Below are 26806 nucleotides of genomic sequence, written 5' to 3'. Positions count from 1 at the left end.
TTCTGCAAAGCCTTCCCTAGATACTGTTTGGTTTAGGTGTTCCTCTTCTGTGTATTAATCATGCCCTGTGAATATTTCTGTTAGAGTATCACATTGTGAAATCAACAGCAGATAGAGACATTCTTAAGTACCCTGATTGTGGATCTAGGGTTCGTATCCTGGGTTCATGTCCCAGCTTTTGTTATATACTAGATGTGTAGTATCAGGCAACTTGTTTAACCTCTCTGTACTTCCATTTCTTCATCTGTAAAATAGGGATTATAATAATAATACTCATTTCATAGATTTGTTGTAAGCCATAAATGATTTATATAAGACATGTGCTTAGAAGCAGCAAGAGCATCATGTGAGAACTTGGAAATTGACCTACAGAATCGAAAACTCTGGGGTAAGGCCGAGTAACAAGCCCTCCAGAGGTTTCTAATACATGCTCAGGTTTGAGAATCACTGACCTAAGGCTATAAAAGTGTCAAAATCTGGGACTAGAACATATGGGAGAACCTTTTTACCTTAGGCAAATCACTTTTACACTAGCTATGTGTCTCTGAATTGTTAGATATATTGCAGACAATTTAAAGAAATTACCAACTTTTTGAATCATCAAATTTGAAAAGGTTGCAGGATTTAGACCAATTTTACACTGGTCAAATTTTCTGTTAGATCAGTTATGTTTGTGTGAAGGATAGGACAAGTTAACATTTGTGTTTAGATTGTCCAATATCCATTCAGAGGTCATGGCCTTGACAAACTCAATAAAGGCTTATAGAATGAGAAATAAATAAATTACAAACTTATTAGTCTCACACAAATTAGAAGTAGACAAAATAACTGAGCAAGCAAGTTAAATATTTTATAATGATCTTCCAGCTAAAAGTATAATCTGGAGTTTTGAAATAACTTCCTCTCATTGAAGGTTTTGATACATGGGTGACCTAAATATGTAATTAAACATTTCAAAACATTGAATTTAATTCCTAGAGTGGCTAAAATATCAAAAAGAAAATAGAAAGTTAGTGTCTCCACATTAGTAAACACTCCAGAGTGGAGAGGATCTCATAAAATTTGGGGGCTTAAGAGTGTTTGCTTGTCAGAAGGTTGTCAGTTTCTTTCTCTTCATTCCTTCCCCTCCTTTCATCCTGTTCATCTTCTTCCTCTCCTTTCTTTCTTTTTTCCTTATTAGATTCCTTCCATCCTAGGAAATGAGATGACATACAATGAGTGCCACTTTTTTTTTCTGCCCATTGTAATTCTAGCCACTATTATCTTATACTAAATGGAAATGTAATACACATTGACCTTTCCACCTCCCAGCTCTGTTCTCTTTGTTTCCACTCTCTCTTTTTCCCACCCCTTTAGTCTCCACTTTTCTTCTCTTTCTAAATTGTAATTCAGCAATGAGTAAGCTGGAGGGTCAGGATAAAGAAAGATTATCTTATGAAACCATTTTGGTTACATTTGTAAATTTCAGTATTATTTGCTGTTGATTGTTCCTTGTTTTGTTTCCTTATTTGTAGTAAGAAGTGACTAGAAACATGTTTACTAAGTTGGCATTGGAATTATAGTTTTAAACATAAAAGGTCTGTGATAATTCCAGTTAGCATTGTGACTCATATTTTAACTTGTTTAATCTTCCATATGCATGCAGCTGCTTTAGTAACACACAAAAAAAGTAGAAGGGCTTCCCTGAGAGCTCAGATGGTAAAGAATCTGTCTATAATACAGGAGACCTGGGTTCGATTCCTGGCTTGGGAAGACCCCCTGGAGAAGGGAATGGCTACTCACTCCAGTATTCTTGCCTTGAGAATCCCATGGACAGAGGAGCCTGACAGGCTACAGCCCATGGGGTAGCAAAGAGTCGGACATGACTGACAGATTAACACAACACAACAACAACAACAAAGTAGAAGATATTTCATTTTTTTCACTAGGGACTCCCCACAATTTCTATTTTGGCCACCCAGGAAATACCACATATATATACATAGGCAGTTTTGTATATGTACAATACATACATAGGCAGTCATGCCTTGGGAAATGAAGTCTTCAGGTCTCATTCTCCACATTAGCTTATGTATTTTTATAAATGCATGCAAGAGGCTTTGCACAGTGAGGGATCCACTTACCTTTGTAAGGAATACTCATAAACACTTACATAGAAGGTAAAGGTAGGAGCTAATATTACTAGCTTATATGTCTAAAATACTTTTCTATTGTGCTTGACAATATGGCAGTTGTATATCTATGATTTCCTAAGATTGTTTTACTTTAAAATATTTTGTTTTGCTGTCAAAACGTGTATACTTGTTTTTTTGTTTGTTTGTTTGAGAAGTATGTTCACCATATGTATTTTGGGTCCAACATTTCCACTAAGGGCAGAAGGAACAAGTAGGCAAGAATAAGGTCTTGTCTGTTGCCACTGACAATGTTAGAACTGTATCCATCCCAGCTTTCACCATTTCCCCAAGAAGCCAGTGCTAGACTGGTATAACCACTAATAATTATCTTGCAGCATTTGTCTACCTCACATGGTTCCACAAAGGGCCTTCCAATACTCATGGACAAACCCTCATTTTGATTCCGGAAATTCTATTATCTCACTAAAATTTTGGTCATGTTGCTTAAGGCTATGTCCCTATATAAGCATTTGAATATCCTTTAAGCTTTGTCACTGATATCCATATATATATATACACACTGTAGTATAGATTGAATGAGGTAGTCTTACAAGTTTTGGTTTTGCTTAAAATGGTATGAATAGCTTAAAGAGACTGTAGGGAAAAGCTGAAATCAACATTGAAAGGGAGCAATACAAGGAGAAAAAGAGTTGGAGATAGAGAATGACTGACTATTATTGTTATTGTTCACTCACTATTATTGTTATTGTTCACTCAGATGTTATTTGTTGCCAAACACTGAAGACTTCTTTCTACATCTAGTCACAAATAGACTGGTTTAATGAATAGTACTAACTAATTCTGCATATTCTATTGGTTTGTTATTGTTTATATTTAATAGATCAGCTAATTCCATGAAAGTTATCTTTATTTTTGTCAAGTGCCATTTTAGTTAGTTTTAAATTTTTCATTTGGATTATAAATTTCATTTGAATATATTATGACATATCAAAAAGTAAGATAAAATATTTATAACACTAACATTTATATATGATCAATGTATATATTTTCCTAAGATTGTCTATTTTTTATTAATTCTTGCAGCAAACAGGACTTTGAGTCTATAGATGAGGTAAGTGCTAAGAGCTGAAAATCAACTATAGTTAATAACAAAGCAGATTCTGATATTTACACTAAAATATTGTTTTAATTTGGTATCTTTACTAGACTGGACACACAGGTTAGTGAAAGATACAATGATCCTTTTGCCTTTGAAATGATATAATCATTTACATCTTTGTAATGGCTGTAAAGGTGATAATTGTTAAAAAAAAATGATTCACACACAAAAAATGTTTTATCAGCTGTCATCTTATGATTTAATTGTCTTTCCTTATGAGAACATTTAAAAATTCATTGACTACATACTCTCTGTTTTAGAAAATTGAAATCTACAGTAACAAAATTTTAATTTTAGTAAAAAACTAAACCTTTTTAACGAAAAATTTACTTTAAGTCGCTGGCTGCTGCTGCTGCTGCTAAGTCGCTTCAGTCATGTCCAACTCTGTGCGACACTGCCATAGATGGCAGCCCACCAGGCTCCCCCGTCCCTGGGATTCTCCAGGCAAGAACACTGGAGTGGGATACTATTTCCTTTTCCAATGCATGAAAGTGAAAAATGAAAGTGAAGTCGCTCAGTCATGTCGGACTCTTCGCGACCCCATGGACTGCAGCCTACCAGGCTCCTCCGCGCATGGGATTTTCCAGGCAGGAGTACTGGAGTGGGGTGCCATCGCCTTCTCCGACTATTGGCTACGCTTGCCAAATAGCCAGAGAATTGAAGTAAATTTTTTCAAGTATCAATTCTATTATATACACACATCTTGTTAATAATTACTTTTAATGGAATAAATCATCAAATAGAGAAAGAACTGATTTCAATGTAATGAAAAGCACAATGGCTTCTTTTGTGTTAATTTTCATCCTTATTTCCAGGATTGATAAACTGCATTCATTACAATAATTCAGTAGCCCTAAATTGCTTTTATGAAGTACTGACTTCAATTTAGCTTCTCACTTAAAATTTGTTTAAGCTTCTTAATGTTGTTATGGCAACATCATAACCTTTCAAAAGATTATGCAAAATTCATGCAATTTGCAGATTCTCAATAAACGTTTGTTTTTATTTCCCCAAATTTTTATTATTAAAAAAAATCCACCTCTAGAATGTTATAACACCCAACAAAACTTCTGGTTGTTGAAAGATACACTGGAATAAAGTGTTAATGGGATTTAAGTGACCACACTTTTGTTTTTAAGTTACTCTTTTAAAAAATAGAAATGGAACATCTGATTGATTGCCCCAAACTTTTCTCTAAAATCCCTGGAATGCAGAGTTCTTTCCATGGTGTATGTAGTACCATCAATTTTTACAAGTAAGAACTGCCAAGGCTACTAAAGTTTGTAGGAACTATTGCCTAAAAAGTGAAATAATCTTTTGATGTCTCTAAAAATAAGCCCCTCTCTATGAAAGTCTGTGGATTGCTGATCCTATGATTAAAACACTAATCTGTATTTGTTAAAGGATAAGTCTCTCTTTTCTTACAGTCAGAAGACATTGAATCATTGATTCCAAAAGGATTGTCAGAATTTACAAAACAGCAAATTCGCTATATTCTGCAGGTGAGATGGGGTGAAGAGTGCCTGTGAATTCACAACTGAAAAACCCCTAGCCTAGGATGTTTCCTTTAATTAATAACAAAGATTTAAATAAAAATCCTGTTTTACAAGAGTTAATTACATTTTGATTAAACAAGGGCTGAATTATAGTTTGGTCAGACTATCAAAGACTAGTATTGAATGACTAACATTCAGGAAATTATCGAAATATTATTCCCAAAGAATGCCCTTATTCTCTCCTCGCTGCTGTAGCACAACCTGACTCTAACTTACAGTCTTCACCCTCCTCTTCTCCATTATACTTTCTATACCTCCCTACCCTACCCTTGGCAGATGGAAAGGCCATTGCATTGATTTTCCTGAATTGTGGAAAGTTAGAGACCACTGCAGCAATAAATTCCCCTACATTTAAAGGGAGAAAGATCAATATAGATCAAAATAGGTGCTAAAGTATAGAGCTAAAAAGAAGAGTGCATGTGTTTGCAAGAAAAGGTTCTAAAGATAATCCAGTTTTGTCTAGTGAGGCAAATTTCTAAGTTTGATATTTGATCTCAAGCCTTTATTGATCATTCACATATTGGACCTGGCATCTTATCTGTGCAACTTAAGTGAAATATAAGCGTGTATTATAAACAGACAGGGGTATAGGGAATACTTATGCTCTGCAAAATCTGAATCTTGGCTATATCCTTGATATTATTTCTGGTGGCACGAGGTCCATCCAAAGTGTAATGAAGGCCTGTTTCCTTGAAAAACTGAGAATGTTTGTATCTAAGTTCCTGAGAGACATTAGTCTGTAGTTTTCTTTGTATTCTCTTTGATTTTGGTGTCAGGATAATTTAGCTTCATGAAATGAATTGGGAAATGTCTCTTTTATTTTCTGGAAGAAACTGTATAAGGAGTGGTTTTAATCGTTCTTGAAACATTTGGTAAAACCCTTCAGTGGAATATCTGGGCATGGATGGCATGGATGTATATTTTTTTAGTTTAAAAAATTCTAAATTCAATTCCTTAATAGTTATAGATCTATTCAAATGATCTGTTTCATATTGGATGAGTTGTGTTAGCCCGTGTTTCTCAAGGAGGTAGTCCATTTCATCTAAACTGTCAAATTTTTATGTGTATAATTATTCATAGTATTTCCTGACTATCCTTTTCACATCTGCAGGGTCTGTTTTCCTCTCCTCTAATTTCTGACACTAGTGATTTGTGTCTTCTGTTTTTGTTGTTAGTTTTGTTGGAGGTTTATCAATTTCATTGATTTTTTTCAAAGAACTATATTTTAGTTTTATTGATCTCTATTTTTTCCTTTTAAATTTCCATTGAATTTTTTTTGCTCTTATCTATATTATTTCCTTCCTTTGCTTGCTTTTGTTTATTTTGCTTTTCTTTGTCTAGTTTCCTGATATGGAAATTTAGATGATTGATTTCACATCTTTTCTATTTTCTAATGTAAGCATTTAGTGCTATAAATATCTTTGCAGCATAGCTTTAGTGTGTCCCACAAGTTATGATATGTATTTTCATTTTCATTAAATTTTATGTATTTTTATCTCTCTTTGATATCTGTTTTGAATGGTGGATTATTAATGTTTAGAAGCATATTGTTTAGTTTCCAAGTGTGTAGAGATTTTCCTATTGTCATTCTGTTATTCATTTCTAGTTTGATTCCACAATGGTCAGAAAATATACTTGATATGAGATCAATTTTCTTGAAATGGTTAAGTTTAGTTTTATGTCAAGAATATGGTCTATTTTGGGTATATGTTCCATGAAAACATGAAAGGAACATGTATCTGTTGTTGGATAAAGTATTCTGTAAATGCTGATTACATCCTTTGGTTGATGATATTATTGAATTTTTATAAACTCTTGCTCATTTTCTGCTAAGTAGTTCTATCAGTTGCTGAGAAAGGAGTGTAAAAGTGTTTAGTTGTAGCTGTGGATTTGTCGGTTTCTCCTTTCAGTTCTATTAGTTTTTGTCTGATACTTTTTGCAGCTCTGTTGTCTGGTGCATAGACATTTAGGATTGCTATGTCTTCTTGGCAGATTGACTCTTATTCTGTAATGTCTCTCTGTGTCCCTGGTAATGTTCTTTGCTCTAAAGTCATTTTTATCTAATGTCAATATAGCCCTGCTGCTTTCTTTTAAGGCTTGCATGATATATCTTTTCCTTTCATTATATATATTTTAATTTTCATTATCTTTGAAATGAGTTTCTTGTAGAAAACACATAGTTAGGTTATGTTTTTTTTTTTTTTCTTATCACTCTGTCAAGTCAATCTCTGTCTTTTAACTGGTGTATTTAGATCAAGTTGTAATTATTGGTATGTTAGGGCTAGACCTGCCATTGTGTTTTCTGTTCATTCTGTCTTTTGTTTCTTTGTTTTCTTTGTCTTGCTTTCATATAGATTACCTAAGTATATTTTAGAATTCCATTTTGATTTATCTCTAGTGCTTTTAAGTGTGTCATTTTGTATACATTTTTTAGTGGTCACTATATTATATATCCATAACTTATCCCCATGTATTAGTGTCAATATTTTATTGGTATCAGTTAACTACAGAACATTTTTCTTATTTCATCTTTCTTTTAGCCTCCATATTTATGACTTTTAAAATATTTCCTCTAAGTACATTGAAAGCCATGTCAGACAACATTATAATTTTTATGGCTTGAATCATCAATTTTAATTTAGAAAATGCAAAAAGAGAAGGAAAACCTACTGTATTTGTCCATATTTTTGCTTACTGTGTTACTTCTTCTTTCTTGATAGTCCAAGTGATTCAAAGTCACTCAGTCGTGTCTGACTCTTTGCAACCCCATGGAATGTAGCCTGCCGGGTTCCTCAGTCCATGGAATTCTCCAGGCCAGAATACTGGAGTGGGTAGCTGATCCCTTCTCCAGGGAATCTTTCCAACCCAGGGATCGAACCCAGGTCTCCCACATTGTAGGTGGATTATTTGCCATCTGAGCCACCAGGGTCCAAATTTCCTCTATCTTTTCCTTTCTCTTCAGAAAACTTCCTTCAATCATTCTTTTAGTGTAGGTCTGCTAGTGAAAAATTATTTTTCGTTTCATCTAATCTGTGATTTCCCCTCATTCCTAAAGGTTTTTTTCCCATTGGATACAGAATTTGTAGTTGGCAGTTCTCTTGTTTCATCACTTAAAAAACATTCTGGCTTCTGTGGTTTCTCATAAGAAATTGATTGTGATTGGAATTGCTATTCCCAATAGTTAAGGTTTCTTTTGCTGCTTTTAATATTTTTAAATTTATCTTCAGTTTTAAAAAGTTTGGCTGATATGTCCAGGCGTGGATTTCTTTGGATTTATCCTACTTGAGGTTTTCTCAACTTCTTGAATGTGTATGTTTGGTTTTTTGCTCATTTGGAAGCATTTTCAGCCATTATTTTTTCATATACTTTTTCAGCTCCACCTTCTTTCTTTTCCCCTTCTAGGATTCTGATGACATAAATGTTAGATATATGTTATACTCCCATTGGACACTGAGGCCCTGTTCAATCTTCTAATCTATTCTCTCTCTGATGTTCAGAATTAAGTATTTTTTGTTGTTCTATCTTCAAGTTCACTTATTCTTTGCTCTGTCCTTTCCATTATGCTTTTTAGTCCATCCATTGGGCTTTTTTTTTTAAAGTTATTGCTCTTTTAGATTCTAAAATTTCCATTTAGTTACTCTTAATTTGTTTTCTCAGATTTTCCATTGTGTTGCTGAGACTTTCTATTTTTTGTTATAAATCTTTGCAAATTCTTATTGAAATGTTTTTAAGATGGCTATTTTAAAATACTTGTCAGATAATTCTAACATTTTTGGTATCCTGATGTTGGCATGTATTAACTCTTTTATTTTTTATCAAGTTGAGATTTTCCTGTTCTAAGAATAAGTGATTTTTTTATTGACACCTGGATATTTTGAGTATTATGTTATGACTTTTTATTCTGCTCAAATCTTCTTTTGTAGCAGGCTTCCTCTGATACTGAGAAACAGAGGAAGTGGGGCAAAAGCTTATTACTGCCAGGTGGGAATGAAAGTCCAGGGTTCCCTACTCTGCTTCTGTTGACACTGGTTGGGGGAGTATCTCATTGTTCTTCCTGGGAAGGGAGGTCCTTACTGATAACACCCTGGTTTCGATGGGAAAGAGTGTTATAGTAATGTTGCTCTCTTGGCCTCTACAAACACTGTAAGGTGAGTAGCTTCACTTCTGTCGGACAATGATGAAAGTCTTGACTCTTCACTGAAAGTGAAAGTGAAGTCGCTCAGTTGTGTCTGACTCTTTGTGACCCCATGGACTGTAGCCTATCAGGCTCCTTCGCCCATGGGATTTTCCAGGCAAGAGTGCTGGAGTGGATTGCCATTTCCTTCTCCAGGGGATCTTCCCGACCCAGAAATCAAACCCCGGTCTCCCGCATTGCAGGCAGACGCTTTACCATCTGAGCCACCAAGAATTCACTAATTCCAATTAAGTGACTAAGCAGGGAGATTGAAAGAGAGATAGTCTAATTTCCCTTCTTGGCTTTTGATGCTTTGGGTAGAGTAGAATATAGTTGCATTTTTTTTCTGTGATGTTTGGCTGGAGTAGAGTGCTTATCTAAATGCTATCTGCCTTGTTAGGCTGCCCTTTTTATGGTCCTTTGGCTAGAGAGAGCAGGCTTTCCTAGGGACTTTTATTGTCCATATCTCTGGTGTTTCTGGGTTACTGATTTCCCCAACATCACTCTGATAAACGAAGCAAAAAGAAAGCCTAGGAAATCACTTCTGTATTTTTCCTTAGCTCCCAATGTTCTAAACCAGAGTTCATTCTTTTTTTTTTTCACCTTTCACAGTCTTTTTATGTATGTTTTATGCATAAATTCCAGGGCTTTCAGTTATATTTAGCAAGAAGAATAGAGAAAAGTATTTCTGCTCCATCTATTCAGAAACAGAAGTTGCTTGTTTTAAAATCATTTTTCTTTGAAGAACTGAGTTTAACCTAGTGAAAGGATTGTTCTTCCTCTTTAAAATTTGAAATATTTTTATACTTCAAGCTTAAACTTAATTTGTATTATATTGTTCTCAACTCAGCCAAAATCACTGCATTTGGCAGCACACTTAGGGAGATGCAATTTATTATTTGAAGATTGACTGTCTCATCTTTTCTAATCTTTAGAGAAAAAAAATAAATTTGAGAATATGCTGATATATTTCTATCATGAAAAAGGTGATACTTCTTCATGGGTAAAAAGAGACCCTTTTCAAATAACATAGCTATGATCTCTTCAGGAATATTCCTTGGATTACTTATGCATGTTATTGACCAAATGCCCTGCATCACTATTCTAATATTGCCATATTAAAAATGAAGTTGTAAATAAGTTTGCTTGTAGAGCAGAAAAATTAGGTTACTATTACTTACATTGCTTATTTTAAATGCTAGTAAAAATAAATCATTAATTGTTTTCTTCCCCCAGATGAGGGATATTTCTGATAAATCTCTTCGACTAGTGCTGTCCACATTCAGCAACATACGGGAAGAGCTTGGACATCTTCAGAATGACTTGACAGTAACATTTATTTTGATTTTTCTTTCCAAAGATTTTCTAGTTCTTAGCTTCCTAACATATAAATCAAGGCATTCAGTCTGCCTTTTAAAAATTTAATACAATAATATTTTGCTCACCCAGATATAGTTATTTTCTTGTAACAGTTAATTGGGGTTGGAGGAGAGAAGTAAAGAGCTGTCCAGTGTGAAAGATGAAAGAAACTTGGGTGCACACTTATTATTTAGTTTACCACTAAGGTAATTTAATGCTTAAAGCCAGGGAGTAGTTTGTAAAATTAGAATAGTCTGACTCATTGATTGGGAACTTCCCCTTTTCTGTAATAATAAAGCATACTTTGCATTTTTTTGAATGTTTGAAAATTTCTATCTTTAAGAACTAACATTTTCTGATTTCTATTTTAATTGGTATTCTTCATGACATCAGCTAGATACATTCAGAAGACTTTCCATACAGTAAATTACTCCTTGAGGACTTTGGAGTGGGTTTTTTGTTTCTGGGTTCTGATGAATACATTCAGACTCTTAATTTGAAAATTCAAAACCTACTGGGATTAACAAGGAGTCTTTGTGGATGTAAGAAAAAAATGTTAAATAATTCAGAAGGTTCTGCTTCATTGCACTTAGGATTCATCAGTTCATCAAAATGTCTATCAATGCAGGTTTTAAAGTTTCAATCATTTTGTATCCCATATTTTGATTAACTTTTAGAATTCTGTTTTATTAAACAACTGCAAATGAAATAAGCACTTATTTAAACACTTCAATGAAAACAGATCTCTGTCTTATGTAACCGTTGACAAGTTTCTGTAATTCTCAGTCATAACAAATAATTTTGGTTCTAGTCACTGGAAAATGATAAGATAAGGCTTGAGAAAGACTTGACATTCAAAGAAACTCAAATAAAAGAGTATGAAGATCTCTTGGCATCAGTGAGAGCTGATAATCGCCAACAGCAGGTAAATTGACATTTTCATTGATAACAATTTAGATTGATAGTTTTTCATATGCACAGTTAGCACATTGGAGTTATGAGATACAATCCAGACAATTAAAATATGATGAAATAATTTGTTCATATTATTGAGAATTGAGAGGCCTTGGGTATTTCCAGTTACTGAAGCCCTCTCAGAAAAATATATGGGTGTATGTATGTATGTGTATATATATATATGTATATATATATATATATATGTGTGTATATATATATATCTTAAGTATTTTAGGTATGAAGTATAAATAATTCACAATTTTCTATATTGTTAAGTGACAAAAATTGTATAAATATTGAATATCTAAGTTCACTCACTCATTTGGTCTAGTGTGTTGCTGAAAAGTTTTTGTAGATCTTAACACATTTGTGTAATGAGTAATTGGATGAATGAACTCTAAAAGTTTTCTACAGATATCTGAGCAGAGATGATTCTTTGGAAATCATAATAAATCTCTGAGGCTGATCCATTCCTAAAATTGGCTCCTGTGACAATCCCAAATTTGGGTTGAGTTTCTAGTTGTTACATAATCAGGCATAGGGTTGTTTTGGTGCCTACTGGAAGATAGGTAATCATATTGCCAAGGAGTAGCAAGAGTTTGCTAAATTGGTACACTGAAAATTCATCTAATCTCGATTCCTTCTCACTCAAGAAGGTAAGTGAGAGTAATAAATTTCATAGCTGACTTAACTTACCATTTAAGGATAAATATATAAGCAAACTGGCATGGAAAAATATTTGCTTTGTTTCATTGAATTAATCAACTAAAAGCACTCTCTCCTAAAAAGTAAAATCCATTTGTCTTATTTATTATGTATTCTTTACAGCAAGGATGTCAAGACTCAACCTCAAAATGCCAAGCATTGGAAGAAGACAATCTCTCTCTTCAGCATACGCTATCAGACATAGAATATAGACTAAAAGAATTGGAATACTGTAAGCGTAATTTAGAGCAAGAGAATAAAAATCTTAGAATGCAGGTATTCAAATTTTGTTTTAAGCATGTGCTATTGCCTTAATTATACCATTGGTTATATATACATCTATGTGCTGTGCTAAGTTGCTACAGTCGTGTCTGACTCTCTGCGACTCTATACACCATAGTCCCCCAGGCTCCTCTGTCCATGGGATTCTCCAGGCAAGAATACTTGAGTGGATTGCCATGCCCTCCTCCAGGGGAGCCTCCTGATCCAGGGATTGAACCTGTGTCTTTTAGCCTGCACTGGCAGGCGGGTTCTTTACTACTAGTGCCACCTGTGAAGCCCATATGTGTGTGTATGTGTGTGTGTCTGTGTGTGTATCCAATTCAATGCGAGAAAATACATAGACTGCTTTCTCATGATTTTACATGAAGTTATGTCTTAACTCACTGCCATGCCATTTCAGCTGTATAATGAACTTACAAAAAAAATCCTGATTATTTCAATGTTTTGTTTAATTATGTGTTTTTTATCTATTAATGTTTTATAATATAATATGCATTTCCTTCATAACAGTCTAAATACAGAAAATTATTTTGCCTTGTGTAGGTTTCTGAGACTTGCACAGGCCCGATGCTGCAGGCTAAAATGGATGAGATTGGCAACCATTACATGGAGATGGTAAAAAACTTAAGAATGGAGAAAGACAGAGAGATCTGCAAACTAAGGGTATGTAGATCCTACACTGCATAAATGTAGAGGTCAGCACAGATTTTCTAATAAGATAATGTTATTTTCAAGTTTAAAGCTACAAAGAAAAATCAACTGAAGGTAGAGTGATAGGACTATGTTGTAGAATTTTTTGCTAAATACATGTCATTGTGTAAAGAATATTGTTAAATTGTTTTGTAATTTAGCTTCATCTTTTCTAGGAAAGAAAAAAGAAGACATTAAGTTGGGGTTGTTGGTTTTTTAATTTCAATTTATTTATTTGGTGATGGAGGAGAGGGAACACTTTATGATCCTACCTGAAGCTTGCTCTATGCAGGCAAGAACAACTTTCAAGATTGTCCAGTGAAGGCACATTTGAATTCAAAAAATCTTTCTTTGACTTTGAGGGGTGATACATAGCAACAGCTTTGTGAAGTACAAGGATAAAACTGTTGAATTATGTACCTGTAATTGGCATCAAAATCAAGGTGATATTTGTGAGAATAATTGTACATTGCCTTATTTTGTCATTCTAGGTCAAATTGACTAACCCTTAAATTACTGATACCTGATTATAGTTATATAACTCAAATATTTTAATATAAAAACTGACCACAGAGTTTTTTTTTCGAAATATAATGTATAGTCTTTACCAAAAATCAATACAATATTGTAAAGTAATTAACTTCCAATTAAAATAAATAAATTTATATTAAAAAATAAATTAAGTAAAAAAATCAAAATGAAACAAAATAGAATTTGTTCAAAAGGAAATCGACTTTTCTTGCAGATTTCCTCCGCTGGTTTCTTTTACATCAGAATGTTACTAGTAACACTTTAACATAACAGTCATCTCTGCATACATAATACAGTAAAGAAGGAAATGAACAGGATTTGGAGTCAGAAGACCTGTCATGGAGTTGCAGCTGTGTTGCTTACTAGCTGTTGCTCCTTTGTATAATTTAACATCTCTGGATCTCATTTATCTGTTTTGTAAATAAGCTTTATAATAACACTTATCTCAGAGGGCTGCTGTGAGGACTGAGAGAAGTTATGCAGGCAGGAGGAATATGTTGTTAAGTGCAAATCATGATATAATATTAGTTACTGAGTTTTCCTTAATTAGTATTTGAAGGAATATAAAGTACCTGTTTTCTTAGCTTCATTTTAATTCTGTTGCCTAGGATTTTTACTTACATAATGCCTAAGCCTAAATAGTAAAGTCAACTTTAAAAAGTGAGAAATTCTTAATTGGTATTTCAACTCATCTTCAACATTCATAAATCTCCAAATGTTTATAACTATTGGTATTTTACTCTTCATTTCATAACTAGCTTTATGACTTTCTGTCACTTAACCTCTTTGGAACTCAGTTATCCATTTTGTTAAATGAGAATTATAATAGTTCTAAGTTCTTTTTAAATCCTTAGACTCAATTAAATCAGTACCAAAAAGATGTTTCAAGAAGAGAAGGAAGCTGCAGTGATTTCCAATTCAAGATTCATGAACTGACAAGTTTGCTGGAAGAGAAGGATTCCCTTATAAAGCGTCAGTCAGAGGTAACAGAGAAGGGGTCAAAGTGGAGAGGAACCATACAACTCAACCATGTGGGATAAATACTTCCCACAAATTAAGAAAAGACATATTTCCAAGACTTAGTTTATTCATAAAAAAGAATGTGAATGACTATGAAAAAGTAGAAGGCTGTATTTCAGGAGAAATAATTCAAAGGAAAGATAGAATTGAAGCAAAACATGTTATGCTTTCAATATTTTTTAAAATGTTGATTTTCTACCTCATTAGCAATGAAACTTCCAATAAGAGTGAGTTGCTTCAGTAAGGGACTGTGTTATATTCCTTTCTATGACTATAGTATATAGCCCAAGTTTTGTTATAAAATAGGTACTGAAGGAAGAAAGTATCCAAAATGGTGGTTAATATCGTATTGCTGTTATTGAACAAATGGTACTTGTAGTAATGTTCAGTAATAGATTATCTTTTAGGAAACAATATCTGTTCCCATATTGCAGTTTCAATACTTTTCTGCTATAGTTATAATTTTTAATCTTTTGCAACAGAATTTTTCACATATTCACCTTGAGAATCATGCCCATTCTATCTCATGTTATCCCTTAAGTATAGAAATATGCCAGTTAGTGGATTCTTGCAGAGACTTATAATGTAACTTATTTAGGTATCATGAAGCAAGACTATATGGAATTCAACAAGTAGGATTGGAATATTCTTACCTCAAGGCTAAAAAGGAAGGGAAAAATTATTCTTAGAACCTTGTTAAATGATCAGAAATACCTTTTACCTCATGTTTGTACTGTTTTCAAATGGTTATATTGTTTTTTATTTGTAAGGAACTCTCAAAGTTGAGACAAGAAATATATTCATCTCATAACCAACCCTCCAGTGGTGGAAGGACAACTATTACAACTAGAAAGTAATGTATTTTTAATGAAATTTGGATATAATTTTGGTTATGATATAATCCAAGTTATAGCATGTTTACTTGATATATACACCCTTAGACAGAATTTGGTGTTTTCTGCTGGCCAGTAATTCTACTGAGGAATGAATGTTCAAAAAAAGATGATAAAATTCAGCAGCACACTTTCACTGTATTTATAATACATTAAATACAGTGAAAGTAAAAAGCAAATAATTCGTTGTTTAACCAACCATATTAGTCAGGACTCTTTCAGTTGCACATGCCAGAAATGCAGCTTAAACTGGGAATTGGTTAATCCACTTAACTGGGATTGCTTGTTGTCCAAGTGGATTTGTGTGATCAAAATATGTCTTCAGAAATCTGTCTTTATATTTTGGCTCTGTTCTTTCCTGCATCATCATTCTTAGGCAGCATCTCTTGTGTAATTAATATGACCGTAACTTACATCGCAGCAATTTAGCAAAATCAAATAGAAAGTGACTCTTTATGTATACATTCAGCAACAATCAAGTTTGGATATTTCATATAAATGGAATAATGCAAAATGTAATCTTTGGAAACCAAAATCTTTCACTTGGCATGTTTTCAAGATTCATCTGTGGTTTAGCATGTGTCAGTACTTCATTGATTTTTGTTACTAAATAGTATTCCATTTTATGGATATATATAATATTTTATTTATCCATTCATCAATTGATGGAAATTTGGGCTGTTTTCAGTTTTGAACAATGCTATTGCAAATATCTGTGTTCAAATTTGTGTATAAATATATGTTCATTTCTTTTAAGTATATACCTAGGAGTAGAATTGCTTAGCTCATAGTAACTCTGTTTAATTTTTTGGAGAACTCCTAAATTTTTCCAAAGTAGCTGCACCATTTTATAGCCATTAGCATTTGCCTTATATATTGAGTTGCTCCTATATTGGGTGCATAAATATATACAATTGTTATATCTTCTTGGATTGATCCCTTGATCATTTTGTAGTGTCCTTCCTTGTCTCTTGTAACAATCTTTATTTTAAAGTCTGTTTTGTCTGATATGAGTGTTGCTACTCCAGCTTTCTTTTGATTTCCATTTGCATGGATCATCTTTTTCTGCTCCCTCACTTTCAGTCTGTATGTGTCCCTAGGTATGAGGTGAGTCTCTTGTAGACAGTATATATATGGGTCTTGTTTTTGGATCCATTCAGTCAGTCTATGTCTTTCGGTTGGAGCATTTAATCCATTTACATTTATGGTAATTATCAACTTTTATGTTCCTACTGACATTTTATAAATTGTTTTGGGTTTGTTTTGTAGGTCTTTTCCCCCTTCCTTTCCTCCTTTGTTCTTGTCTCTTGTGTTTTTTGCCTAGAAAGTTTCCTTTAGCATTTATTGCAAAGCTGGTTTGGTGGTGCTGAATTCTTTTAGCTTTTGTCTGTCTGTGAAGCTTTTGATTTCTCTGTTGAGTCTGAATCAGAGCCTTTCTGGGTAGAGTATTCTTGGTTGTAGGATTTTTCCCCCTTTCATTACAAACATATCCTGCCACTCCCTTCTGGCCTGCAGAGTTTCTGCTGAAAAATCTGCTGATAACCTTATGGGGATTCCCTTATACGTCATTTGTTACTTTCACCTTGTTTATTTGAATATTTTTTCTTTGTATTTAATTTGTGTTTGTTTGATTAATATGTGTCTTGGTGTGTTCTTCCTTGGGTTTATCCCATATGTGACTCTGCACTTCCTGGGCTTGGGTGACTATGTCCTTTCCCATGTTAGGGAAGTTTTCAACTATAATCTCTTCAAATATTTTCTCAGGCCCTTTCTCTTTTTCTTCCAGGATCCTTTTAATTCAAATGTCAGTGCATTTAATGTTGTCCCAAAAGTCTCTGAGACTGTCCTAATTTCTTTTAATTCTTTTTTCTTTGCTTTGTGGCAGAGATTTTCACCATTCTCTCTTCCAGGTCACTTAACTGTTTTTATGCCTCAGTTACTCTGCTATTTTTTCCTTCTAGTGTATTTATTTCAGTTCTTGTCTTGTTCATCTATGTTTATTTGTTCTTTAGTTCTTCTAGGTCTTTGGTAAACATTTTTTGCATCTTCTTGATCTCTGCCCCAATTCTTTTTCCGAGATCTTGGGACATCTTTACTATCATTATTACTCCAAATTCTATTTTAGATAGATTGCTTGTCTCCTCTTCATTTAGTTGTTTTCGTAGAAGTTTATCTTGCTTCTTCATCTGTAACATATTTCTTTGTCATCTCATTTTGTCACTTACTATGTTTATGGTCTCCTTCCCAAAGTCTGCATGATCATGGTTCCTCTTGCTTCTGGTGCTTGCCTTCTTGTGGGTGAGGCTGGTCCAGAGGCTTGTTCCATTATCCCCTTGATAGGGTGATCAGAGCTTGCCCTACATGTTGCATGCCCTAGATATTGCTATTTGGTTGTCACTGCCCTGTCAGGGGTGGGGTCTGTTCCCTAGTTGTCAGAGTAGAGACCCCCAGATCTGTTTCTTAGCTGTGTTTCTGATCTGTGGTATAAGATAGGTAGGATTGAAGCACTCCCACTGGGAGAGAAGCCACTGAGTATTCCTCCTCTACAGGTGTTCACCTGTCAGTGTGCTCTGTTGTGTCCCCTTTTGCCTGTTAATGAGCTTACAAAGTACAATGTTGTTGGTGGTGTTCTTGGTCCCACCTTAACTGTGGGCATGCCAGCAATTGGCCTTGGTGACTCCCAGGCATTGTTTTCATCAGGCCATTGGCTCAGATCCACTGAAGTCAGGTCCTAGGACTGCATCAGCTATGCACCTGGACTCACCATGGGAACTACAGAGGCAGCTCATATTTTGGTCTGCCCCAACCTTCACATGTATGTGCCCACAAAGCCCACAGCTGCTAAAGTTAGACCCCTCCCAGCTACAAGAACACTTGTCCTTTCAGATGTTTCACATGCACTGAATTTAGGAAGCCATCAGTGGAGGTGTAACTAAAGTTTACACAGCTGCTAAGAGAGATTTCACCACTTCTTCCTTAGTCACATATCCCCTAGTTTCAGCCCCTTTGGGCAGATTTCCTAGTAGGGGGAGCTATCCGTGTCCTCCTAGGACAGCATGGGCAGGTCCTGACTCCCACTGATGGATTTTCTGGAGGAGCAAATTTACCTATATGCTCCCAGGACAATGGGACAGCTCTTGGAACTCACTGGTGGATTTCCTAGTAGCAAAAGCTATCCGTGCTCTCCTGGGATAGCAGGGTAGTTCCAGCATCTGCCTGCAGGTCTGGAAGAGGTGGCCAGTGTCTGCCTCTGGAGCCCAAGATGGTGATGGTGACTGATGCCAGTCCCCAGGCCTCCTCTAGGCAGTGTCCTGTGCCTGGGAGCACTCACAGGGAAAGAAGCTCTTATGGTGGTCCCACCCCTCTCCTCATGTGCCTCCCAATAATGGTGCCTTCTTTCTCTGGTGGGCTCAGGGCTCTTCCTAGTACACCTAGACCTAGTTAGGTATAGTTTCCACACCTAACCCTGGTCCTCTCCCTGAGATTGAGCTCTGGAATCTGAACTTCAGCACCCGAGCCCCACTCTCACTGACAGAAGAGTGTCTCAGGTTGGGGAACATAGATTGGCAGTGCCGACCCTCTGTGCAGGTTACTCTCTATTTTGCTTTCCACAAACCTGTTGCTGCTCTCTCCCTCTTAGGCTCCAATAGTCTCCCTCTGTCCAGTATGATCTCTCCACTGGTGAGGAGACTTCTCAAGGTGTGGGAAACTTTCTTCCTTCACAGCTCCGTCCCAAGGGTGCAGGCCTCATTCTGAATTCTTCTTTTTCCTTTTCTTTTAGTTCTACCCAAGTATGCAGAGGGTTTTTTTTTAAGTCTTTTAGGGGGATGTCTGAGGTCTTCTGTGACTGTTCTTTTGTCATCATACTCCTTCTTATGTTTTCAGGACAAAAGATTTCTCTTTAAATTTTTAAAAATTGTGATATAATTAACATATAACATTATTTTAGTTTTGGATATATAACATAGTGGTTCACTATATGTATATTTCTAAGTGATCACCACAATAAGTCTAGTTAATATCCAATACCATCCGTAGTTGCAAATTTTTTGTGATAAGAACTTTTAAAGATCTAATCTTTTACCAACTTTCAAATATACAATACAGTATTATTAACTATAGTTACCATACTGGTCATTACATCCCAATGTACTTATTTTGTAACTGGAAGTTTGTACCTTTTGACCACTTTCACCCATTTTGCTCACCCCCTACTCCTCCACCTTGGGCAACCAGCAATATGTTCTCTTTACCTATATATATATATATATATATATATATATATATATATATATATATATACATATATATATATATGTATTTTTTTTATCAAGTGAGATAATATGGTATCTGTCTGTCTCTGTCTGCCTTGTTTCATTTTGCATAATGCCCTCAGGGTCAATCCATTCTGTTGTTGGTAGGATTTCCTTTATTTTTTGGCTGAATGATATTCCAGTGTGTGTGTATGTATGTGTATTGAATATATAATACATAATATTTTATTTATCCATTCCAACATTGATGGACACTTACACTGATTTCATGTCTTGACTATTGGTAAATAATGTCATAATGAACATTAGAGTGCAGATACCTTTTAGTGTTTTCACTTCCTTCTGCTAAATACCCAGAAGTTAAATTGCTAGATCATTTGATAGTTCTATTTTTAATTTTTTGAGGAACCTCAATACTGTTTTCTATAGTAGCTGTACCAGTTTGCATTCCCACCACGAGTTCAAAAGTTTCCCTTTATTCCACACACTTGCCAACATCTGCTATTTCTTGTCTTTTTGATAATAGCCATTCTAAGACAGGTATTAGGTGATATATTTCTTGATATCTTTAAATTGTGTGCTCTTTCTTTCTTTGCTAACCAATCTGGTTAGAACTATATCAATTTTAGTAATATTCTTGAAGTTATTTTCATTATTGTATTTTATCTGTTTTATTGGTTTATTAAGTATATTTCTTTTTTTTATGATTGCTCTAAGTTTTAAACTATTCTTTTTTATATTATCACAGTTTGTCCTCAATGTATCTCATCACATGTAGCATAGAAATGTTATGGTAGTATATTTCCATTTTCCCATGATCTTTCTGCTATTTCTATTATCTATATTTATTTTACATATATTATAAACCTTCAAATACAGTATTATATTGCTCTAAATAGTAAAATTATTTTTTTAATATTAAAACAAGAAAAACAATGTTTTAAATTTACTCACATATTTATCATTTCTAGTGCTGTTCATTCTTTTGCTTAGATCCAAAATTACCACCTGATAATCATTTTCCATGTTTCCTTTATTTATTTTATGTTTTATTTCTTTAATAAATTTATTTATTTTAATTGGAAGTTAATTACTTTACATCAACATGTATCTGCCACAAGTATACACGTGTTCCCCATCCTGAACCCCCTTCTCTCCTCCCTCCCTGTACCATCCCTCTGAGTCGTTGCAGTGCACCAGCCCCAAGCATCCGGTATCATGCATCGAACCTGGGCTGGCGACTCATTTCATATATGATATTATACATGTTTCAATGCCATTCTCCCAAATCATCCCACCCTCTCCCTCTCCCACAGAGTCCAAAAGACTATCCTATACATCTGTGTCTCTTTTGCTCTCTCGCATACAGGGTTATCATTATCATCTTTCTAAATTCCATATATATGCATTAGTGTACTGTATTGGTGTTTTTCTTTCTGGCTTACTTCACTCTGTATAATAGGTTCCAGTTTCATCCACCTCATTAGAACTATTTCTCACTATACTGCTCTGCTGGTGAAGACTTTTCTTGGCTTCTTATGTCTGAAAACAGTTGTAATTTTGCCTTTATTATCCAAAGTTATTTTTGCTGTGTGTAGAATAGTAACTGGAGAGATTTTTTTCTTCCAGTACTTTAAAGCTGTCATTTCACTGTCTTCTGACTTTCATTATGTCTATTATGAAGTTTGATGTTAATTTTATGATTATTTCTCTGAGTAATGCTTTTTTTCTGTTTATGAGATACTTTATCACTGGTTTTCAGCAATTTGATAATGATGTGCCTCTGTGTGTTTTTCTTCATCTTTAGTTTTCTTGTTCTTCATTGAGCTTCTTGGATCTCTGTGTTTAGTTTCTATCAAATTTGGAAAGAATTAGATCGTTATTTCTTCAATTTTTTTTTGTCTCCTGCTAAACCTATAATCCAGAATATATAATCCTATATCTTGTAATCCTTCAATTATGCATATATGAGGGCACCTGATATTTTACATGGCTAACTCATACTCTGTATAGCTTTTTCAGTCTTTTTTCTCTTGTGTTTGATTTTGGATAATTTGTCCTGATGTCTTCAAATTTAGTAGTATTTTTTTTTCTGCAGTGCCTGATCTGTTGTTAATCCCACACATTAATTTCATCTTTATAAATCTGATGTAAATCATCATATTCTCAATCTTTCTCACTGTATTCATGCTTTCCTCCAACTTACTTATTATATGCTTTATACATTTCTTTATATTTCTAGTAGATGAAACCTTGCTTATTTGTCATTTCTTGGTTTGTTTCTACTAATTCACTTTTTTCTTCTTCATTACTCATATTCCTGCTTCATTCCATGCCTACTAATTTCTTATTGAATGCCATATATTTTGATCTTACATACTTGAGTTCTGGATATTGTTTATAACACTAAGAATTTAGGAGGTTTGTTCTGAGATGAGGTTAGGCTATTTGGAAAGTGTAATAATTTCAAGTTTTGTTTTTAAACACTTAGAACAACTTGCAGTCTAGGACCAGGTCATCCCACTACTAAGGCAGTAGTAGTGTTTTGTAGTATTTGCCTGATGCCCTCTAGTATTATGGAGAAGGAAATGGCAACCCACTCCAGTATTCTTACCTGGAGAGTACCATGGATGGAGGAGCTTGGTGAGCTACAGTCCACGGGTCGCAAAGAGTCGGACACGACTGAGCGACTTAACTTCACTCTAGTATTAAGAAATCTTCTCACTCTGGTTAGTGGAACACAGACTAGAGTTCCCTTCACCAAGTGAATTCCAGGAATTTTAAGACTGTTCCTTTTCAGTGGTTCTTACCCCAGCCTCAGCAGCTTTTTCACATGCCTATACTGATCAGTACTCACCAAAGACTTGTAAGGGAATTCTCTACAGATCCCTTCATGTCTCTCCAACTATATAGCTCTCTCCTGTCTGGTATTCTGTTCTACAAATTCTCACTCCAGGCAGTGTGGTAGGCACTTGTAGGGCTCATGTCATTTGTTTCCCTTTGGGATCACTGTCTTATGCTGCCAGTGGTCCATCATTGCCAGAAGCAGAAATACTTCCCTCTTATTCTCTTGAAAATAATAGTAATAAATCTAAGAGGAGACTTTCTTTTTAGAAAAAGTTAAAACTCATTCAGAGCCAAATTAAATAAGGAAAGTCAGAGTAGGAGTGACTAAAAAGCAATGAAATTATTTTCTTGTCCAGCCTGTAAACTAACTTTTGTTTTTCTATATAGGTACAGGACACAGTATCCAATCCTAGGCCTCTTGTATGATGACTATGAATATATACCACCAGGTAGTGATACACAAACTATTGTGATTGAGAAAACAGAAGACAAATGGACTTGTGTAAGTTCATGGGACATTTCTAGAGTATATAATTAGGGAGAAAAAAATCCTAAGGCCATTACGTTTTGTTAGCAGAGTTTCTTGGCCTCAGCACTATTAATATTTGGGACTGGATAATTTGATGTGGGGGACTGCCCTGCACATTGTAGGACATTGTAAAACTATATAGAATCTGATTTTTAACACCATGATAATGACTGCCTTTTTCTTATGTTAAAATCTTAAGTACTGAAAGCAGGTAAGACTAATCTATGGTTTTTAAAGTCAGGAAGTGGTTGGTTTTCTTTGAGGGTTGGCACCCGATTGGAAGGAAACATAAGGAGGACTACTGGGGTACTAATAATATGCTCTTTCTTGATCTGATGGTTGTATATATGTGTTGAGTTTAGGAAAATTCATTTAGTTGTACACCTATGTGTGTACTACTTCTAAGTTTATTGTATTTCAATAAAAGTCTTAAAATGCCTAAGTATATCATGATGAGCAACAGATAAATATATATCAATCAACTTTTCTGTAGAACCTTTCAAGGAAATTTTTAAATGTAGACTGCAGGTGCATAATTAATAAATTAATGCAGATATAATTAATAAAATTAAACATCTGTTAACTCACTCTGAACAATTATCTTTTGGTTGAACAAGCTCAAATATTTGAATAAACTAAAAAAAAATTCAGAAAGCTGTTAGCTCTGAAGCCCTTCTCTAACTATGGTCAAATCATTAATCATGTATATATGATTATCTATCATCAGTGGAAGCAACCAACATTCAGTAACCCTAAAATAAAAATAATTGAACTTTGAAATATATTTTAATATATTGAATTTCTTAGGTCATCAATTATTGAGAATTACTTATTACTATTATTCCCCAGAGGTGGCATAAATGTGCTGCTGCTCCTGCTGCTAAGTTGCATCAGTCGTGTCCGACTCTGTGCAACCCCACAGACGGCAGCCCACCAGGCTCCTCTGTCCCTGGGATGTGAGGACCTGCCAAATAAAGGGTCTACAGAATAACAGTAGTTACTTTTCCCTTCATTAATAGCATATGGCAATGAACATCAAATTTGATATCTGAAGGTACTAGATACTACTAGCAAGTTCAAAATATATCTAAGTTCACAGATGATAGATGTGTATTTATCAACGGAGACTTTTGGATATATTTAACCTCTAAATATGACACCAAGGAGTAAATCTACTTAAATCTTCCTCCCCTGTGCTTAAAGTCTTTTGAAAACTATACCTTGACTAAAGTCAGATAAACCATTGTGTCATTGACTATACACATAAAAAAGTGCCAAACAGTGCCATGCATTTCCTTTGGTATTATTCATATCAATGTACACAGTTTTTATAACTTTGTTCATATAATGTCTTAACTTAATTATAAGCCAGTTCTAAAATAATTTTTTTTCTTTTCTAGCCATGAATGAATCTCCAGCTCAAAGGAATTTTTTTGTGTCTTCATTAGTACTTTTTTTCATAACAAAAGCCAATCAATATTTTAAACTATGCTACAAAGCTGCAAGTCTAATGGAATTAATTAGTTATACAGATGACAGTTTCTCCAGTCATTTATAAGGCTTGAATCCTTTCTATCACATTTTTGTATTCAGTATAGCAACATACTAATTTTTAAAACTCAATTACAAACTGTAGGACTTAATCCACTCTTTTTCAATAGGGTGCTTCCTAGACAGAGTTAATTTTGTTGGGGTAGAGATTTTACAAGTTATCTCACTAAAAGTTTTCCTATGATATTAGAATGCAGTTTAGCTGCAGGAGTAAATACTTTTTTTAATGACAACAACAAAAAGCAATATTATTGAATTTAAAAAAACAGTTTAATGCATGGTATATACAGAATATATTTGCTATTTTCATATTAAACCTTGTGATTAAAGTAGATAATTACATGTACAAAGGAGTTATATTTATACTTCTTTGAGATAAAACTAAATCAAAGGTGATGGTTAATTTCATTTATTAGGGAAGTGGGATAATATTTTTAAAAATACCTAAATCTACTAGATTGTACATTATGGTATTATGGGTCTAAGTTCTTGTCAGTGGCTTGGCAAATCTGTCTTCTGAAACATATCATCCCCAAATGATCACACCCACTTTCTTAAAAACAAATAACACTATATTGCAGTAGAGAGTGGAAGGAAGGTGGTCTTTTTTAAAAAATAGTGGTAGACAAAACAACATTGAAATACTGTATAAAAGTGAAACACTTGATATCTGTATTCTACTTGGGAGAAAGAGATCTTATAAAATATTTAATGTACTTTGAAGTTGGTTGATTAATTGGGATCTAATGATCTTATAAAGTGAACTAAAGTATTTTCTAAATATATTAGGAGATATGAATGAACTTTTAAAATTTCAACCCCTTTGGTTAAAGTTAAGAATTAGCAAAAATTAAAATGTTTGTATTTGACAAAGTATAGATTCAGGTAACAAATTAAATTTGGATTTATATGTGAATGAGTTTTTGCACTGAAATGTCTTTGCAAATATCTATATATAATTCTGTCATTCTTTATAATTATATTCTAATAATTATCCATTATACTAAGAAACTGTTAAGATAGGAACATATGAGGCACTATACTGAATCAAGAAGGAGAAGGAAATGGCAACCCACTCCAGTATTCTTGCCTGGGGAATCCCAGGGACGGGGGAGCCTGGTGGGCTACCGTCTATGGGGTCACACAGAGTCGGACATGACTGAAGTGACTTAGCAGCATACTGAATCAAACCACAAATGAAAAGAAAAATGTTTTTAATATTTATATAAATATCCAAATTAGCCTTGATATGAAGCAAAAAGCCTTGTTTTCTTAATACTCTGACTAAAATGTTAAGGTCTGTAATGTGGGTTGGTACAATTCTAATCTTATTAGTGTTTTGTAACAGAATGAGCTATATAGTCCTTACTTTTTTCCCTTAGTATAGGAACAACGGAGATTTCTCCTCTGCTAACTACTCATATATGTAACTGTAACAAAATAATGCCTTGTTATCTCCCCATTATACATTATGTAAGTGGAAGTTTTTAGTAGCCTGATAGAAAAGTGCTACTGCTTTAAAATTAAAATAAATGTGATTTTCCTAAAATACTCATATAAAATAACAGTGCCCCAAATTTGGGTTCATTTGATCCACGCATAGCGAGAGAATGGGAGGTATAACAAGGTGATTATTACACTTAACAAAGTTATATGTATGTATTTCTTTTCTAATTTTTGATTAAGTTCAATAGAAACGTGATTGTTTTCCTAAGTTTCACACAGCTTATCTTTGAAAACTGCAGATATTGTCAGGTGAGGAATGCCTGTTTATCTAATTTTTGTTCCAGCATATTTTACTTTACACGTTGAATAAAATGGGAGATTGTGCAATGACATGCAAAGTTAATTTGTGTATAAATAAAATATATATCTATATGGTTTTTGTGGAAGTCCTAGTAGGAAACATGCAGTATGGATGTTTAGCTTAGCTGTACATTTTGGTCAAAGTTATTATTCACATGAATGTTTATGTTAGGCTAATAAGCACCACAATAGAAAACTCTGATGTGGATTACTAGAGGCAACACTTTAACATAGTTGGACCTCTCATTGATGCATGTTTCTGCTTAAAATGAGAATTTCTTCACTTACAAACCTAGTCCTCTAAATTTCACAATTCAGTAAGTTCATAACTAGATGCC

At 34.2% G+C, this 26806-nt stretch overlaps 1 protein-coding gene across 2 annotated transcripts in view; it reads left to right on the top strand.

Annotated features, from left to right (window-relative positions):
* POF1B (premature ovarian failure, 1B) overlaps positions 1-26506 on the top strand; it is a 105837-nt gene extending 79331 nt beyond the window's left edge. For both annotated transcript variants that reach the window (XM_005700577.3, XM_018043953.1), the window contains 10 exons: positions 3219-3246; positions 4722-4796; positions 10261-10353; positions 11195-11308; positions 12169-12321; positions 12871-12990; positions 14403-14531; positions 15339-15421; positions 22970-23084; positions 24512-26506. In XM_005700577.3, the coding sequence (XP_005700634.1) occupies positions 3219-3246; positions 4722-4796; positions 10261-10353; positions 11195-11308; positions 12169-12321; positions 12871-12990; positions 14403-14531; positions 15339-15421; positions 22970-23084; positions 24512-24517 (916 nt within the window). In that variant the 3' untranslated portion in view covers positions 24518-26506. The remainder of the gene's footprint in view (positions 1-3218; positions 3247-4721; positions 4797-10260; positions 10354-11194; positions 11309-12168; positions 12322-12870; positions 12991-14402; positions 14532-15338; positions 15422-22969; positions 23085-24511) is intronic.
* The last annotated feature ends 300 nt before the right edge of the window (positions 26507-26806 follow it).

Source organism: Capra hircus (genome assembly GCF_001704415.2).
Source record: "Capra hircus breed San Clemente chromosome X unlocalized genomic scaffold, ASM170441v1, whole genome shotgun sequence".
NCBI classification, from domain to species: Eukaryota; Metazoa; Chordata; class Mammalia; order Artiodactyla; family Bovidae; genus Capra; species Capra hircus.
The sequence above is the reverse complement of the archived record's forward strand: the minus strand, read 5'-3'. Positions and strand labels throughout refer to the sequence as shown.